This window comes from Wolffia australiana, chromosome 19, assembly GCF_029677425.1.
Source record: "Wolffia australiana isolate 7733 chromosome 19, ASM2967742v1".
NCBI lineage: Eukaryota > Viridiplantae > Streptophyta > Magnoliopsida > Alismatales > Araceae > Wolffia > Wolffia australiana.
The window spans coordinates 7475994-7495971 of record NC_135853.1 but is presented as its reverse complement, the minus strand read 5'-3'; the positions used below and the strand labels follow the sequence as shown (position 1 = coordinate 7495971).

The following is a 19978-nucleotide window of genomic DNA, read 5'->3' as shown; positions in this document are numbered from 1 at the left end:
TAAAGCAGAGAGAGAAGAATTTACTAAATATCAGAAATAAGACATGTAAGAATTTACAAGGATTTTCGGAGAGCAGCAGCAAGGACAATAAAGAGAGGGAAAATGAGGAGCAACAAATAGGGAACTGCCTGCCAAAACATCACACTATCTCCCTCTTCTGCCACTGTTGGATTGGTACGAAGATCTTCCGGGAGAAATGCATCGAAATAAGTCTCATACCCTGTCGTACTGGAAGAGACGGAGCTCCCAACTTTCATGATTTCCATAGCCTGAAAAATTAGACAGATAAAAAACCACGCCTACAATGTTTTCCATAAATCACGAGGAGAACTCTCAAGAAAACAAACTAACCTGGAAGCCAAACATGAACTGCTTAGCTTTCTTGTTTACTTGAATATTTGGGTGGGATTGGAGTTTCTCGTACATTACCCGGGCCTCATTTGTCCTGGTATCAGTGACAAACTCAGCATTAACCAGGAAATGGAGCAGAAAAGGGCTTAACTCACATAAAATTATTAATTTTGAATCTTATTTTCAGAATTTGGTTGGGGAGAGACTCTGTCAGTTCTACAGGAGCAGGATACACCAGCCACCAGCCTCTACGAAATAGATTTTTGAAAAGAACAAACTATTTTTTACTCATAGACTGTGGTTTAAATATCCATAAGAGACAAGAACAGGCCTGGGCCAGGTGCAGGTTTATGTGACTGAATTCACAGGTACGCAAATAAGTCACATAAACATTTGAGGTGGGCCAACTCTATCGTTGGGTCCACTAATACCGAAGCACAATAAGTCTGAGAGAAATAAGATGAAAAATAAAAGAGTAATTGAGGAGTATGATCCTCATCTCAAAAGACTGAGAATTTGAGGCAACTTAAGAAATTTGAGGCAACTTGAGACTAATGTTTCACTGATGAAAAATAAAAGACTAATGTTTCAAAAAAATTAGTCTTCAATAGCTGCCTAGTTAATTCTAAGGCCAAGGCAAATTTCTTAAGTTGCCTCAAATTCTCAGTCTTTTGAGATGAGGATCATACTCCTCAATTACTCTTTTATTTTTCATCTTATTTCTCTCAGACTTATTGTGCTTCTGTATTTGAATTGTTGATATGATCCGGCAGGAGGTTTATGTGAGGAAGAAACTACGGGCCAGGTCCATACCACTCCAACACCTATTTAAGCACCTCCCCACGACCGGGGGAGGCAGGCAATCAGAAGTCGACGCGCCCCCCTCGACGCGGAGCCAACAGCCCCTGCCTGACCATTCCCGTTTCTCTCCCTCCCAACCCTGGGAACTCTCATCCTACCCTCCCCCTGTCCTCTCCTATCTTGCTATCGATCGTAGTGGCTTGAACTATTTGCATTTGAATCGTTGAATTACATGTGTGTTCCACGATACGTTCCGAGTAGAATCGTATCAGAGTAATTGAGGAGTATGATCCTCATCTCAAAAGACTGAGAATTTGAGGCAACTCTAGAAATTTGCCTTGGCCTTAGAATCTTTATTTCAAAAATTAACAGGGCAGCTATTGGAGACTAATGTTTCACAAAAATCGAAGAAAAGTTATATTCTAGCATATTAAGTAAAATCCTTAAGGAAAAGGTTCTCACGGTTATGCACCTAAGAGTTAAGATGTACATTCCTCTGATAGTATCATGATTATGGAGCAAGCCTGCTTGACTTCCGTAAAGTCTGGGCAGTTTGAGTCTAATTCCTATTTTAGAGTTTTACAGCTTCAGGTATTGGGTGTTAGATATCTTGAAAAGAGAATAAAAACATATTAGGAGAGCTTAAACGCATGAGAAATAAAAGAAAAAAATGATAATAATAATTATAATATTTTTTGCTTCATATAATGTAATATTTTAGCTAATAGTCTTGAGGAAGTGGACATACCTGCCAAGGGAGTCCTGACAAATAGACCACTGCAAGGCTGCAAGTCCATGGAGTTCATTCTGTTTCCGAATGAAAAAGGAGGCCCCACCAACAATAAGTTTCTTCATTCGATCGTGAGAAATAAAATCATCATACATGAATATGATTACTAAAAATGGCTGTCAAGGTTGTAACATACACGAACGGTGTCAATGCAGGTCATAAACATCAGGTTCTAATGTATGCATGTCCTTATTCTCTTTATTTGCAGAGAAATAGTAGGGAATAATAATTTTTATGAAGTAGCATATGTATCTCAGGTGCTACATCTTTACATAGAAAACTATCCATTAAACGGGTGTTACTTTGATGTGTATATATGTGTGGTTGCCTAAATGAAAAAAATAAGTTCTTCTGTTCTTTTTTCATGGCTAAAGAAGAGTCATTAACAGAGATGAATCCGGGTTACACTGCTGAACAACTTCATCTAGGGGAAAAGAGGTGTATACACCTCCCCATCACTGCCTCTCGCAACCTATTTATTGGACACAGCTTATATCAGTGGTTGAAGTATGTGCCAGTAATCTTTAGGCCACGAGGGCCAATCTATCACCTTAATGATCTTCCGCCTACAGAATCTGATAAATCATATAAGAAAAGGCGTTGTGAAGAAGACCCCCGACTTAGTTGGTTATTAGACTCTAGGATGTCAGATCTGAACCAACACAGTATGGACTTTGACACAGTCAAAGGATGTATGGGATACAGTTCAGAAGTGTTAGCCAATGCATGAAGATGACTAATGCATTGCGGATTTAGTGGACAGATCTATGCGACTTATGCAAGAACATCGAACTGCACTAGCATATACATATGAGCTTAAGACACTACAGAAAGAGGTTGACTTATATCATCGGCCTACAAACAACTCAATTGATCCCGGATGTATTCTTCCTGATGGGGTCTACCGCTATCTAAAAAGACTTCAACCAGAATCTGAAGCCAATCAAGCTCAGCTCTTCAACCAGGAAAAATATCCAAATTTTTAAGAGTTTTTTTGTTGAAATGTGGGAGGCACAGTCACCCGACAAGTCAGTGACCACCCTATTATAAACAGGCAGGTTCCTCAGGACCTGACTAAATTAGTATCGCAATCTCCCCCCGCTGTACCCATCCCGACGGAGCTGGGTCGCCTTAAGCCCCTCCAAAACCTGGATTGCCCCATCTATAGGAGCCATCCTGCCGCCACATATCACCTCATTCCAATACAGCCAAATGGCCCAGAGTGTCACCAGTACCCAACCTCCCTCGTCCTTTGACACCTGCCCCTCCGGATCAAATTCTAGAAAGACTCCTCAGAGGTCACATGCACCAGAGAAATTCCTTGGCTGGCCCAAATCGTACGAGCAAAGGGGCACTCAAAAAATACGTGTTTAAAGTCTTCTTACCCTCCTGAACATAACACACGTTCTGCCGAAGTCTTTGGATACAGCCTTTTGCGAAAGGCATGGGTGACCACTCTTCTCTGTAGTAGAAGCCAACATAAGATTTGTACCTTCAGTGGGATTTCTTGTCGCCATATGAAAAGACAGGCTCGAAGGCATATAGACCCCAACCCCCCTGGCCCTTCTCGAATTCTTACGTAGGCCTTTTAGACCGAAAAAGGGCCATTGATCCAATCCCAGCCATTGTGATCTTTGCTCCGGGGTCTCATTTGCGGTAATGGCTGTCACATGTCCAGAAATACTGTAAACCTCTGCTCTGACAGGGCACCGTCTAGAATTGAGTTCCACTCACTATCCCAACAATCCCTTACCATGGCATTGGGACTCTGTGCAAGCGCATATAATCCGGGAAACACCACACCCAGAATTCCTCTCGATGACCATGCAAGCACACATAATCGGGGAAAATGTCTCACCCCAGAGTTCCTCGTGATGACCATGCAAGAACATATAATCTAAAATTTGAAAATACCGTGATCCAATTGTGTCAAGAATAAAGCGGACTCAGTTAAACCCCACAAGAGAAAACCCAGAGCGCACAGCATGTGCGGTAAAAACTTCAATTATTGGATCTAAGACAATGGGGCAATACCTGCACAAACCACCTCAGTCCGATAGTAGCACTCAAGTTAGAACAAAGCCCAAACCCCACTGTGGGGAAGACATGGATAATTTCATATGCCCTCAAATTATACCCAACAGTCTGGTAATGACTATGAGTTAATGTTTTCACTGGTAGAAAAATGAAATTGCACATAAATTTCAAAATATAATTTCTGAGCAGCAATCGTGAAGCCATCTCCTGGATATAATTTTCCATCAGGACAGGAGTGCAACCTTCCAAAGGCACTATATGGATAAAAAAATTGGGTCTTCGGACATGGTTAGCCAAATTCACGCAGGCCATGAAAGCACTTAAGTATCATCAATGTGACAATGATCATACCCTGCTATATCTTCCTAGTCCCTCTGGGAAGGTGGTCCTTATCATCAATCTTGATGATATCATTATCACCCAGGAATGATTCTCATGTTGTTATTTTGAGCCAACATCTTCTAGTCAAGTTGACATTAAAAGCTTAGGCCCCTTATTTCTTAGGCAGTGAGGTGGCCCACTCCACTGGCGGAATACTTTATCTCAACAGAATAAATATACGATCAACTAAATGAGACTGAATGTCTACAATGTCGTCCCTTATGTATTCCTATGGAAGTAAATCAGAAGCTCTTCTGCAGCAGAACCTAATACTGACATTCTTGTTAATCAGCAGCTTGTGGGCAGGCTCATCTACCTGGCACACCCACGTCCCGAAACATCTTACACAGTAAAAGTTCTTAGTCAATTTATGACGTGTCTTACTGTTTTTCATTTGTAGGCAGCTCATCAGGTGATTCATTACCTGAAAGGCACAATTTGCCTTGTCCTTGCCTTCAGAAGAGATAAGCCCTGCTTTCTTGAAGTATAGGCTGATGCAAATTTTGCTGGTTCACAAGTTGATCGGAAATCAAGAATTGGATACTGTTCATTTTTATGTGGAAATTTAGTTATATGGCATAGCAAGAAAGAGGTGTCCCTTTCGAGCACTGAAGCAGGACTCCATGCCGTAGTCAAAGGCATCAATGAGAATCTTTGGAAACAGAATCTTATCCAAGAATTGGCACTGCTCCTCATTCAAACTGCGATACTATATTGTGACAAAAAGTCTGTCATCAGCCTAATGCATGAACCCGTTCAACATAAATGGACCAAACTCATGGGCCTTTGTCGCCACTTCATCAAGCAATAATTGGAGCAACAGATTCCTCAAATTACTTATGTGTCAACCAAGCACCAACTAGCAGATCTTATGACCAGGGTTAAACAAGATTCAGCATGATTATCTTGCATCTGAGCTGGGCATGGATTTTTTTTTAAAGAAAAGCTGGGCAAGGACAATATCCACTCTCCAGCTTCCAGGAAGGTGTTATGAAGCAGCAGGTGTATCTCACATGCAATGCCATTACGTAGAAAATCTGTCATTAGACGGTCTTTACTTCGATGCGTATGCATGTATGTTTGCTGAATTTCTTCAGAAAAAAATGTACGTATGTTTGCTGAATTTCTTCAAAAAAAAATATATGCATGTTCGCTGAAATGAAACAGATAAATTCTTGTTAGTCTGAAATGTCTCTTATCTTTTATTTTTCTTATTTCCTTTGTTCTTCCTTATTTGCCCTTCTAATTAGTTGTAATCCAATTGGCCCAATAACATAGAGGCCCACTTGTAATCTGATACGAACCTTGATCTAGGTTCGTATCGGGAGGGGGTTGGAGGACGAGGCGAGGTAGACGTTCCCGGGGTAGGAGAGTCAAAACGGGAATGAAGAGAGAGGTCGAACAGATGGGGACAGGGATCGACCGAGGACGAGCCGCCTGATGACGCGGTGAAGGGTTGACGATCGCGGGGACGGGGATCGCCGGAGACTAGAAGGGAACCGAACGGCAAGGGTAGGGATCGGATTGGAGGGGAGCCGGCTGAAGATCCGGTGAGACGACCACGGGGGTAGGGGATCGCTGGACGGTCAAGGGGACGGGACCGAGACGAGGAGGATCGAGACAGTGAGCCAAGAGGCCAATCTTACCATAAGTCTTGACTGCCCTTCTCAATGGAGGGCTACACCTATTTATAAGGAACGTAAGCAATCTACCCTAAACATCTAATTACTAAAATGCCCCTAGTGGGCTAAATTCCTAAGATACCCTTTGGGGGTAGAGGATCGTATCATAATCCCATAAGTATGGGAAGACCTAAAACTGGAATACTAACTTTTCAGTTTTTCTCTCCATCTCTCTCTCCACTGTGACCCTAACCTCTTGACTTGACGTCAGCGTGTAACGAGGGAGATCAGGAAACGAAAATTCTTAAGCTCTCTTTAATGCCTATTGGTCTCCCCTTTCTGCCCATGCCCTAAGAGCTTCTTGTCAAGCTTATTCCGTTCAAGGATGTAACATACATAAAATGTGTCAATGTGCATCATAAAACCAGGTTCTGATGCATACATGTCCTTCTCATCTTCAGCTACTGAGAAATAGTGTCAATTATAATTAAAAAAAACTCTAAATAGATATATTCATATTTTACTGGTAAATGATCATTACCAAGGGCAGCCTCACTTTAAATAATACCCTTCGATTTCTCCAACACTGTACAAGTTAAAGGACAAGATATTGCAGAAAAAAAAGCATATCAACCCAAGAATCAAAATTACCTTAAATACCACAGACGCCATGACATTTTCATAATAAGGCAATGCTTCACGAAGCCTGCCTGCATCCATCAGTAGATTGCCTTCCTTCAGTGCCTATCAAGGAATAAGCCTTTCTTTGTCATTGCCACCCGAAGCTAAAAATAAAAAAATATTAGAAGAATATCAATATTAAGAATACAAGGAATAGAACTTTAAAATATTACCACAAAAGATTCAAAAGCCCTCCGAATTTGTCCCTCAGCATTACAGAGAACATTGCCAACGACATTAAATGAGAAGACAGTTTATGTTGGTCTTTACAATCCAAGAGTTTTTCATGAAACCACAGAAGCCAAGATACCACTTTCAAATCTCAGTAACACTTAAAAAGCAAGAGAATCAAAATTTTCCATCATTATCTAAAACATATTCCAAGTGTGTCCAGTACGTTAACGCTGCATTTTGGGGTAAAGTACTACATTACCATTCAAATAATTCAAACCTCCACCAGAAAATGAATAAGAAGATATGGGCCACCAAAAGTTTATCTTGAGATGTAATTTTATTTAAGAAAGTCTAAAACCTTGATAGCATGAGTTTTAACTGAGGGTCACTTCAATTAGTTTTAAGTTGATAATGAAAAACAGAAAATAGCAACTTATATCTGGTTTCAACAAAAAGTTGAATTTATGCGTGCATCATTACCCGACATGCTAAACTAGTTGTTGATTAGAGGCTTTTATCTTTCTTCTTTTATTTTATTTCTGTAAATGGGCCATGTGTCATAAGCGACCTATGTAAATGGGCCATGTGTCATAAGCGGCCTATGTACCTTACTTTTATTTTCTGTAAACTGTTGTTTGTGGGCCACGCTTTAAGTGGCCAACGTGAGACTGTATCGCATGACTTATTCTCGGAATAAGTCACGTGAGTGAATAGGGCCCACAGACTTTTTTTATTGGTTGGTATGTAACCAGTCAGGATGAATGAGAAATTAACATTTCTGGCTTATTCAATCCCTAGCCACCAGAATTCATCCTGCAGTGAACTAGAGAGGACCATCAAGGGAGATTCAACTTGTTTGGTTTAAAACTAGTGAGGCCCAGGGAGAACATGACATTTTACAGTAAATGTCAGCTTTCAGCTGATCCGTGAAGGGGAGGATCAGCAGGTGAGACTTCCTATTCTATCTGTTGCCTTCTCCTCCGGTTGAAACTCTAACCTCCAGGAGAGAGAGAGAGAGAGAGACTCAACCAGAAAAGTAACTTTATTAGGTTTAATGAGAGTTACCGAGTACTTATACTGGGTTAGATTGATTGGGTCTCCGAGGACCCGATAAGACGGATCCGACCTATACGGATCCCGTAAGGGTACTTATACAATAAACTGAAATATAGGGTTTAGCAAGAAGAGATAGTATAAAGAAGAGAAAGGGAACCCCCTGACAGTAAAATTTTGAAACACTAGGTATGGTAGATAAAAAAAAAGAGCAAACCATCTACCACAGAATGGTGGAACAGAATCATACCTTCTCACACTCGGCTTTGACTTTAGGATCAATGACTAATCCAATTTCATTTTGATACTTAGCAATCATCTTTCTAGTATACTCTTCTTTTACAGCCTTTGTCTCATCAGTTTCAAGTACATCACCAGGGCGAATAGTTTTCCCACCGCCAAACTGCAGAGAGTAAAGAATTATCTATCTCCATTCGGAATATTAAATAAAATGGAATGAAATAATGCTAATATTTCGAATATTAGAGAATAAATGAGAAAAAAAACAAGCGTACAATTGATGAAAATATAGTGATAGTGAAGGAAATGCCTCAATAGGGCAGTGCAAATCAAAGGTGGACCTTAACGCCATCGCCATTTAGATGCTTGAGGAAGGATGGAAAACTACATGAAATTTTGCAGACATAGAAGTTAAAATACTTATGACAAATTGGAAAAAAATAGTAGGAGCTTGAAAATGCCATGGTATTACTGCTTTCAAATTCTGGCCGCTTCAAAATAATTCCAACAATGCAAAATGTTCCTTATAAAACCAAAAAAAAAGGAATTCTCAATCCGGAGAGCCACTATATGCCACAGAGTCCATACAACAGAAAAAGTCATATCTGTGAGGAATATTTTCTCTTGAAAATTTGTCTTCTGCTCATTATCTCACCGTTTTAGAAATGTCCTTTGGTCTGGCAAACACTCCCCACGTTGAGACTTTGGGCTTGTAAAGAGCTGAATTTTCATCACTCATGTCCGAATCGAGCTCTGAGGTTTTTGAAGTTGCGGGCCCAAACTTGCTCCTGTCACCAACAATAAATTCCACCTCAGGTAAATCCTCACCAAAAGAAGTCTCAACAGTAGGAGCCCATCCTGCTGAAATTCCTCTATCCCTTTTCTTGTCCGAAAAATCAAACCCTAAAAAGTCAATGCTGGAGACTTTAAGTGCTTTTGGTTTGCCCTGTGTGGTCTTCTCTGGAACTGAAAAGACATGATAATCCATGAGTACCAAAAATCTAAAATCTTAAACGATCATCTCATTTCAAAAAATATAAAAAATCAATTGAGTCAATAAAACGGTGTAGAGCCACACAAGAGCAGTCTCCAAATTAGTATATATTTTCTTTGATAATAAAGTCCAAGATAAGTTCAACAACTAAACAGTAGGTTATGTTGACACTTAAGCTCTTTTTTTTTGTAACTAATAGTCCCATATGGGACATTCTTAACTAGCCCATTAGGGCTTCCCTATATAAACACTTGTAATCCCCTCTTATCTTTTTAATCAAGTTGGTTTTCTCTTTCTCAAACCTCTTTCTTGGTTCAACATGGTATCAGAGCCGAAACCCTAAATTTCGGACTCATCATCGCTCCGACTCACCGGCTCCTGCCGCGTCGTGCGTCCTCTGCTCAATCGACCGACTGACCGCGATCGACCGACCGACCGGCTCTCTCTCTCTCTCTCTCCTTCGCGCGGACCCTCTCTTTCTTCGTGCGGAGTAGCCTCTCTGCGCGCGGCCATCTCCGGTCTGCGCACAGCCGCCTCTCCTCTCACGGTTGCCTCTCTGCGCGCGTCCGCGGGTGACCTGCTCCATCCGGGTTCCCTGTGCACGTCCCACGGGTGACCTGCTTCATCCAGGTTCTCCTGCACCTCGATCCGTGCTGTCCGATGTTTGAAGAACAGACCTCTGCCTCTCAGACATCTGGGATGACTCCGGTGCATTCTCCTGTGCCTCCGACAGCGGCTGCATCGACTCGCCTTACCGGTCCAGCACCATTTACTTTGCCCAAGATGCCGCCCGATGGAATTTTCACCTGCTTCAACCTCCTTCAATGGCGACAGTACGTGCAGATCACTCTAAAAGGACAACTAATGCGTCATTTAACGGAAGACGGACCACTGGTGACGGACCCAGCATACTATGATTGGCTCGACGTTGAAGGAGTCGTTCAGCGCTGGCTACTTGACAGTATCGCCCCTAATATTAAGGGGGAGTTTCTGTCTTTGGCGAGTGCTCGAGCCGTCTGGGAAGCCGCCCTCAACAGCCACTCCAAGAGGAACAACATTGCCATTTTGTACGAATTGGTGCATCGGGCCGCTAATCTTCGTCACGGGGATCGGACGGTATTGGAGTACAGTAACGAACTCACCTCTTTGTGGAATGAGATCGACCATTACATGCCACCGGAGGTGAATTCATTGGAGCGGGGGTATGTGCTACAGCTTCGTGTGTTTCAATTCCTGATGGGTCTCAAGCCGGAATATGTATCACTATGTGGCCAGCTTATTCATCGGGAGAAGATGCTCACCTACCAAGATGCACTCCGGAGAGTACGGATTGAGGAGTCTCGGTTTCAGCAGGCACCTTCCCTCACCTCGGCGTTTGCGGCAACACCAGCCGCGGCTACTCATGCTTCATCGCCGAATTCTTCTGCCCGACGGACTTCATCTCGCTCGGAGGAGTCTCCCAAGGGCGATCCCACACTCTTCTGCAATTATTGCAAGAAGAGGGGTCACTCAAAGGAAACCTGCTTCAAGCTCCAACGGAAGCGGACTCAACAGAGTCACCTTGCTGCCGCTGCCCCTCCTGCCAGCTCACCGAGCGTGCCGAGTCCAGGACAAGTGCCTATGCAGTATACTCTGCTTCCGGCCAATGCCTCCTCATCTCCTAGCTTCACTCCTGAGGAAATGGAGCGTCTTCGACGTCTTCTTGATCCTCCCGTCGTGGGCTCGTGTTCTTTAGCCCACGCAGTTACGTCCACCGCTCTTGCCTCTCCAACCTTGACTTACGGAAATTTTCCTTCGTCATCTTCCACTTGGCTTCTTGATTCTGGTGCCACCGCTCATATGACTCCTAATCCTCGAGCTTTTTCAACCTATGAACCCGTTTCTAGTCATTCCAAAGTCAAAACCGCCTCTGGAGATCTTCTCACCGTTGCGGGTGTTGGTCATGTTACTCTTTCCCCTTCTATGAAACTTTCGCGCGTTCTTCATGTTCCTCGTCTTGCTCATCATCTCCTATCTCTATCCCGACTTGTTCGTGATTTAAACCATGATCTCACCTTTTCTCCAAATTCCTGTTTTTATCGTGACAAGGTGTCGGGGGAGACGATTTCACTTGCTGAGGAGTGTGAGGGGCTCTATCTTGTTCGACCTTCTTCCTCTTCTCTTCCTTTGGATGCCTCTGTTGTTTCCATCTCGGCGTCTCATGACCAATTGTGGCTTCTTCATCGACGCCTCGGACATCCCTCTTTTGACACCCTTTATCGTCTATTTCCTAAACTTTTCCAGGGTCATGCTGTTGACCGTTTTGTTTGTGACGCATGTCGAATTGCTAAACATCATCGCACTACATATCCTTTATCTTCATCTTGTGCATCCACGCCTTTTTCTCTTGTTCATACCGATGTTTGGGGTCCGGCCCCCCTTCACAGCACTTCTGGCGCTCGATGGCTTGTTATTTTCGTTAACGACGCTACCCCTTTCACGTGGGCTTACCTTTTAAAACACAAATCCCAACTTTCCACCATCATTCCCCAGTTTTACTCCCTTATCCAAACCCAATTCTCCACCCCCATCCGTCGCTTCCGCTCCGACAACGCCAGAGACTATGTCAATTCTACCCTCACCCATTTCTTCCAACAAAACGGCATTGTTCACGAAACATCTTGTCCCTACACGCCTCAGCAGAATGGTGTTGCAGAACGGAAATTTTGCTACATCTTTGATACGACCCGGAGCCTCCTGTTCCATATGCATGTTCCCAAGTATTTCTGGGGTGAAGCCGTTCTCACCGCCATCCATCTTCTCAAACGCCTTCCCTCTCGTGCCCTCAACCATTCCCCTCCTATTGATTGTCTCCAGCGCTTCTTTCCCACCACTTCCCTCAAAACAAACCTCACTCCACGTGTCTTTGGGTGCGTTTGCTTTGTCCCCAACAATCAACTCGGTCGGGACAAGCTTGACCCTCGCGCCAGTCAGTGCATTTTCATTGGATATTCCGTTACCCAAAAGGGTTATCGGTGCTACCATCCGCCTTCCCGTCGCTTCTTTGTCACCAAAGATGCTACATTTGATGAGTTTACTCCTTACTATCTCTCCTCCACGGTACCACCTTCTTTACCTCCTCAGCCGGAACCGCTCGAGTTCCTTATCCTCCCTCCTCTTTCATCCTCAGTCACTTCTACGACAGTCCCGTCATCCTCCCCAGCCCCTTCACCTCCAGCCGCACCATCGTCTCCGCCCTTTCCCGGCACCGCGTCAATTCCCATTGGAGAGCCATCCGAATCTCCTCCGGATTCTCATGCAACACCCGTGGATCTTTCTCCACAACCCTCTTCTCCCCAACCACCTTCTTCTGCTCCTCATCCACTTCCTCCTCTTGTCCCTCCTCCGGGTGTTCCTACGAATCTACCACGCTGCCCTCCGGAAAAACGCTATGGCCTCACCTATATCTCTCGCCGCACCCCCTCCTCTTCTCCTCCATTGGATGCCTCATCCTCTACCTCCCAAGACACTCCACCAGAATCTTCCTTGGCCCTTGTGCCTCCTTCCCACTCTCCTCCTTTATATCCTTTAACTAATTACGTTTCCTCCCATCGTCTCTCCAAACCATACCATGCACTGCTTACCTCCATTGACTCCATCTCCCTTCCAAAGACGGTGGACGTTGCCTTATCCTTGCCTCATTGGCGTCGGGCTATGGAGGAGGAGCTTCAAGCTCTTGCCCTAAATGATACGTGGGATCTTGTTACTCTCCCACCGGGCTAGCACTTGGTTGATAGCCGTTGGGTCTATGCTGAAAAGCAAAACTCCGATGGCACGATTGAGAGGCATAAGGCACGCGTTGTTGCAAAAGGCTTTACGCAGAAATATGGCGTCGATTATCAGGAGACATTTGCTCCAGTGGCCAAGCTGAACACTGTCCGCATTCTCCTGACTCTTGCTGCAGACCGTGGCTGGGTACTGCAACAATATGACGTCAAGAATGCATTTCTTCATGGCGACTTGACTGAGGAAATTTATATGGCTCTTCCTCCTGGGTATGCCTCCTTGGTCCCCTCTACTCCTTCCTTGGTTGTTTGCCGCTTGAAGAAGGCACTATATGGCTTGAAACAATCTCCTCGCGCTTGGTTTGGTCGTTTCACTATGGCCATGAAGCGTCTTGGATATCGCCAGTGCAATGGGGACCACACCCTCTTCTACCATCATTCCACGTCAGGGGGAGTCGCTATCCTTCTGGTCTACGTGGATGACATCATTATTACGGGTGATGCTACGCCACCTTGGCCCGTTGAGGTATTTCCTTGGCATTGAAGTTGCATACTCTTCTGTCGGGATTTTCATTTGTCAGCGGAAGTACACGGTGGATCTTCTTCATGAGCTTGGAAAGGAGGATTCCAGGCCCATTACTACACCTATTGACGCTAATCACCGCCTTGGCGCCGATGAGAATGAAGATCCTGCAGAGCCTGGACAGTACCGACGACTTGTGGGCAAGCTAATCTACCTCACCCACACGCGACCTGATATTGCATATTCCGTGGGGGTTCTCAGTCAGTTCATGCAGACTCCTCGCATGAGTCATCTTCACGCTGCTCATCGACTTCTTCGGTTCTTAAAGGGAACAGTTGGTCATGGACTTTGTTCCGCCGCCACAGTGGTCTTCGCCTAGAGGTATATGCCTATGCGGATTACGCAGGGTCCATTGTTGATCGTCGGTCTACCTCAGGATATTGCACCTTCTTGGGAGGCAATCTTATTACATGGAGGAGTAAGAAGCAGAAGGTGGTGTCTCGATCCAGTGCCGAAGCGGAGTTTCGTGCGCTTGCACATGGTCTCTGTGTGGCACTTTGGATCACGAAGATCTTACGTGAGCTACGTTGTCCGATTTCCTCTCCCGTCCAGCTGTACTGCGACAACAAGTCGGCCATCAGCATTGCCCATGATCCAGTCCAGCATGACCGCACAAAGCACATAGAGATTGATCGACACTTCATTAAAGAGAAACTGGAGTCGGGAAAATTCTGCCTGCCGTATGTGCCGTCAGCAGATCAGATCGCAGACATCTTCACCAAAGGGCTCCATGCCCCTAGGTTTGAGGAGCTTTGTGGCAAGCTGGGTGTGGAAAACATCCACGCCCCAGCTTGAGGGGGAGTGTTGACACTTAAGCTCTTTTTTTTTGTAACTAATAGTGCCATATGGGACATTCTTAACTAGCCCATTAGGGCTTCCCTATATAAACACTTGTAATCCCCTCTTATCTTTTTAATCAAGTTGGTTTTCTCTTTCTCAAACCTCTTTCTTGGTTCAACAGGTTAAATACCGAGTATTTTCCTATAGATATCAGAGGGAAGTCAAACACTACGTTACCTTCTTACATATCGAAACGCTAAATACTAGAAACAATGAATACAAATATGAAAAATTAGCAACATAAAAATGGTGTCGAACAGGCACAACTTTGAGTGGCTAATGTCGATCAGACTCAACTCACGGGGAGGAAATATCCCGTTGTGAGGGAGAAGAACACTATGAGAAGAATCCTGATAATACAAAGTTTGAGACTGAGGAGAAGCCACAACTGAGTGTTATCTTAACACAACTAACTTGCTCCTAACGGAGGAAGAATTGAACGATCACTGCCCCTCCACGTCTACCAAAACATCAATCACCAATGCTTTCACCAAAGATAGCCTGTGGGATAGACTTTGAGAAGGGAAAAACTCGTTTCAGGGTTCAAACTTATTCAGCACAAGGAAAAAAAAAGGGCATCAGGGGACACAATTCATTATTTCCTATTTTCATGCGACGGTTTCTTCCAAGAAAAAAATTTCGCGATGGTGAAGTCTGGGATGCAATAATATAACGCCACAATGCGAAATTCCCTCAGAAACAGCTGATAAAGGACTGAAGTTGTAATGAATTGCGTAGACAATTTCTTAAAACTATTCCATCCTTTTATTTAAAAGATTACGCACCTGCCTTCGGCCCCTGCGCACCTCCACTTTCCACAATTCTTTTCCCTAATTCATATTCTCCGCCCTTAGAGATAGCCTTTGCAATTGCATCCTTAGTTTCTTCAAATTCAGCCACACTCTGAGATGAAATTCCCGCTGATTCCGGCGCTGAAGCACCCGCATTGACAATACCATCAGAAGAACCGGCCTGATTTCCGACATTCCCCTTCTTCTTCTTGTACTCCCTGGCTCTCTGCAACGCCAGCTTCACCTTGTCAGAAGTCTCCCCATCCGCAGGAGAAACGCCAGGGGACTGACCGGCGGAGGTTTCTTCTTCGGAATTCCTCGCCTTGGGAAGATCAGGGGCTTCGAATTCCTCGGAAGACGCTCGATTTCTGAGATCGCGGATTCGCCTGCTCCCGATTCTGACACAAAGTTTGAATCTTCTGGGGGGAAAAACCCACGCAGACGAAGAGATCATCGCCATTGAGATCTTGCGGCTCGATAAATTCCTCGTGATTTGCAATAAATTCGTGGCGATTTGCTACAAATCTGCCCTTCTGGCGCGCTCCGCTTGGATTCGCTCCACTCATCCGCCTGGGCTTTTCTTAGCCTTTCTTTCCCGCGGCGATTTTGCGCCATTTATATACTTTGATAACGGTTGGCCGTTGGACGGGACGGGACGGGACGGGACGGGACGGGACGGGACGGATGTATGGACGGATGGCGCCAGACGGGATGGATGGGTGTAGGGATGGGAAGAAAAGTTTCGTTCGTTCGCTAACAAGCGAACTAACACGAACACGAACACGAACACGAACAAGAACGGTAAAAATCGGAGACTAACCTGTTCGTGGACGGGTCGTGAACAGATGAATCTGTTCTGAAACGGGTTCTGTTCCCGAGGCACATCCTTTCCCCCTCTTTCCCCTTCTCGGCCTCTCCCTCTGGGCATTCTCCCTCTCGGCATTCTCCCTCTCGGTCACATTTTTTTATTAATTGCATTGGATAAGTATTATTATGAATACGACAAAATAATTCCATTCGATGTAATAAGTACATTCTTTCAGAATCAAGATTTTTTGGCTTGAATCTTTAGTATTCTCTTTTTTATTACTTGTGTATACTAATTAGGCAGAATGCCTTTACCTATTATCACGTCTCCAGAAAGGTCCCCGTCTTCCTCTAGTTCTCTCGTTCCTGCTTTGGGGAAGCCCCTATCTTCCGCTCTTCGTCTTTGTTCCCACCCTTTGCCAAGGCATCCCCTCCGACAAAGTACTAAAAGGTATTTTATAATCGACATTATTTTGATTACAGTGCACCGTATAAATTTTGAATTTCTATGCTTTGTTGCTATGGGTTTGTCATTGCTCTTATATAAAGCATATTCCAAATGATATTCTTATTTATTGATTAGTAGCCTGTAAGGAATGTTCAGATGAAGCAACATTTACGTGTTTGATCTTTTGGTTGCATAATGAAAATTGCTTATAACTAAGTTTTTATCTATCAATGTATATATCTATGACATGTGGTATTTGATAATGAAAAGTGATATAACACAAACATTTGCATTCTTCTTAAAGGAGACGTCTTGGAAAGGCTTTCTAAAGCATCTGAAGATGTGGAATCATTTTATTGGGTCAGTATTCTTGCCGATCCATGTCTACATGTGATTTTTCTAATAAATCCAACAACAGGGAACAATCTAGTTATCCTCTATGAGTGTTGACGAAGGTCAGACTGGCAACAATTCAAACCTGATGGATGAAAATGTTAAAAAGGGCACAAGGTCGTATTGTAGACGAGAGACTTGCACAAATACGACTACTTCAGTAACCTCACATAGAAAGCATTGTGGGCGAGAGTAAGAGGCCATGCAGTATTTTGAAGAGTTTGACCCAAACCATTATGAATATATGGTGTGCAAGGAGAACAACACTCCAATAATTACAATTATTGAGAGAAACAAAGAGGGGACGACAGCTATATTCCGGAGGCACTTGCAGAAGACCCATAAGGAGATGCATGATCGGCTAAAAGGTAAACAAGTCCCAAGGACAGAGGAGGAGCTGAGTTCATCCGGTCAAGGATCTATTGTTGAAATGTTGAGTTCACCAATAGGGCAGAATACCTTCTTAATGGGTATCACATTTGAGAGAACAAAGGAGATGCTTACCAGATTTATATATCTCATTTGATCAAACATGGACCATCATTAACGACAAAAGTTTGAAAGAATTATTGCTTTATTGTGCACATCATAAGATAAGAACACCATGCTCGAAGACCATTCGTGAATAAGCAAAGGTCTTCTTCGGTTGAGAGAAGCAAAAGCTGGTATACTCACTATCAAATGTTAGAAGTGTTTGCCTAATAGTAGATGCATGGACAAGTGAAAATATGATTTTGCTATTGTGAATCACTGTGCATTGGGCCACAGAGAACTAGCGATTTGAAGAGCGTATCTTAGCGGTAAAGAAAATTGATGGACCACATAGTGGGAGTTATCTCGCACAACTACTTATAGAGGTGTTGGTCGACTTTGGCATAGGGAAAGCTATTACGATGGACAATGCAACTAACAATAGATCGATGATTACATCGTTGACAAATACAGTAAGAAAAGTAAACCCCAACTTCAATCAAATTCACCACATGCATTGTATTGTGCATGTCACAAATCTTGCAATGCAGGATAGATTGAAGGTGCTAGGAATTCCACCGCCACTTACCCCGAATGAGGCAATGGAGCTAGTGGCTGGGGAGTTCAAAGAAGCACGAAGAAAATGGGTCGGGCGATCTACCTCGTTGGGAGACTTAGTTACAAGAGTGTGTCAAATTGTTTCAGCTATTCATTCATCGGATGATAGACGAAGGAGCTATGTCCAGTGGTGTGCGCAATTCAAGATGTCTAATAGCAAAAAATTGATGTTGGATTTGAAGACTAGATGGAACTCCACACATGTAATGTTGCATGCAGCATATCAGAAGAGAAAAGTTTGTACAAGATAGCTCTTTTTGACCTTGACTGCACGGCGGAGAAAAAATTTGTGATTGATGAACATGAGTAGCAAATGGTGGCACATTTTGCTTGAATTTTAAAGGTTATCCATGAAGCGTCAGATATTTTTTGCAGCTATAAACATGTGACAGCGATAACAGTTTTATCATTGCTCCAAGTCCTTGATGAACACCTTCGTAAACATAATGATGCCATAAACCAAAGACGCATTTTTCCGAAAACTGTTGTCCTTACAGTAGAACAACCAGTCGCCATCCAAATCACATGTAGAGCCATGAGAGCAAAATGTCTACGTACGAGGCTCGCGTTCGGGGAAATACTGCATTATCAGTTGTGTTAGTTATAGATCCATAGATTAAATTAGACTCCATCACACTAGAGGATTGTGATAGCTTGGTGGCATATGTTTGCTGACTATTGAACGATGTTAGTGAGGAGGAAGTCCCAAATTTGAGGGATGACCACAACATAGGAGGCAGCAAAATCGCCTGCTGTTGGCAGCTAGGTGACTAAGGCCATGACTAGCGGATGTGTCCCTGCTTGGCGACAGAAGCTATGGCTGTGATTGCCAGCTTTGGCCACGAGTACGGTTATTGCGACCGTGGCCGGTGGCTGCGGTCATGATCAGTGCCTGCGATGGCGGCCATGGCTAGCTGTTTGGTCGCGGTTGGCTGCTCGGCATGGGCTGGCGGCTCCGCCCCCAGTTGCGGCTATGGAGAGGTGATTAGACATAATCACAAATGAACTCTAAGGTGCCACTAATTAAAGCCATAATTTACACCTCCATGATGCATATGATATCCCATCAACATCATCATCAAGGACAACAATATGTGGTATGCATCATGGTCCACAAAATATAGTAACAAAAATGGGAAAAGCAAAAAACCTTATGAATTTTCAAAAAGTCAAAAAGAACAGAGAAAGAAACCACAACCATAGAGGCGGGGGCTTCCATTTGTCTAGCCAAAAGCCGACGTGATTGAGGATGTTGTCCATGGAGAATAGTAAGGAGATATTAGACAAGAAGTTAATCGGTTGGGCATTCTTAAAACTGAAACCATGTTCCTTGATGGGAAAAAAGTCAACTCGTTGGTTTGAATATCATACACATGACTGCTTCAGAAGCAAAGAGTCAATCTCCTTTGGCTATTTTACTGATGAGAAACTCTACAAGGCTTTGATCATCTTCTGCATCTCCACAGAATGTCTCAGGTCAGGTTCTGCAATCTCCCTATCGGTCAACACATGCTTGATACGACACATGGATTTCCTTACCTGGATTCAAGTCATACAAGGCGATATCAGAGAGAGATTGAGATTTATAAATAGACATATAGAGATAAAGATTGAAAGAGAGAGCAGATGACAAGCGCTAGCCATCATAAGTAAGCCATTAACCAAAGTTTGCCTCAATTTATACTCATTGGAGAGCAAATCAAGAGGCACAATTTAAATATTCTGATATACATATATTGCTGAAAAGAACTCACCTTTGAAATGTGTTCCAGATTATCAAAATCAAAGATTCTACACGTCGAGCATCGGTGTCTGGGACATAAGGATATTCTTCTCATTCAGGAGCACATACCACAATTTCTGTAAATCACTCCATGACTTCAGGTGCAATTGAGAGGCTTTCCAGCTCTGTCCTAAAGGAGGATGAAAATCGAGAGGTGATTTCACATCGTGGATCCATTGAGACATAAGTTTTACCATGAAAGATCCGAGATCTTTCTCAACAAGAACAAGAAGAAGAAAGAAGAGAAGGAGAAGAGAGGAACAAGAAGTAGATAATGAGATTATTGTATTAATCCACAAAGATTATGTTACAATTGGTTTGATATTTATACAATGAACTAATAATTTAAATATAGT

The 19978-nt window shown here is 43.5% G+C and overlaps 1 protein-coding gene across 1 annotated transcript; it reads right to left on the bottom strand.

Moving 5' to 3' along the window:
* Nucleotides 1-15681, bottom strand: LOC144715596 (cytochrome C oxidase subunit). The gene is made up of 7 exons (XM_078590539.1): nt 15097-15681; nt 8786-9096; nt 8141-8293; nt 6634-6726; nt 1901-1959; nt 352-445; nt 1-269 (listed from the first exon to the last, which is right to left on the bottom strand). Exons 1-7 carry the CDS (start codon nt 15560-15562, stop codon nt 54-56), a joined length of 1392 nt encoding a protein of 463 aa, XP_078446665.1. The 5' UTR covers nt 15563-15681; the 3' UTR covers nt 1-53.
* Nucleotides 15682-19978: the final 4297 nt, after the last annotated feature.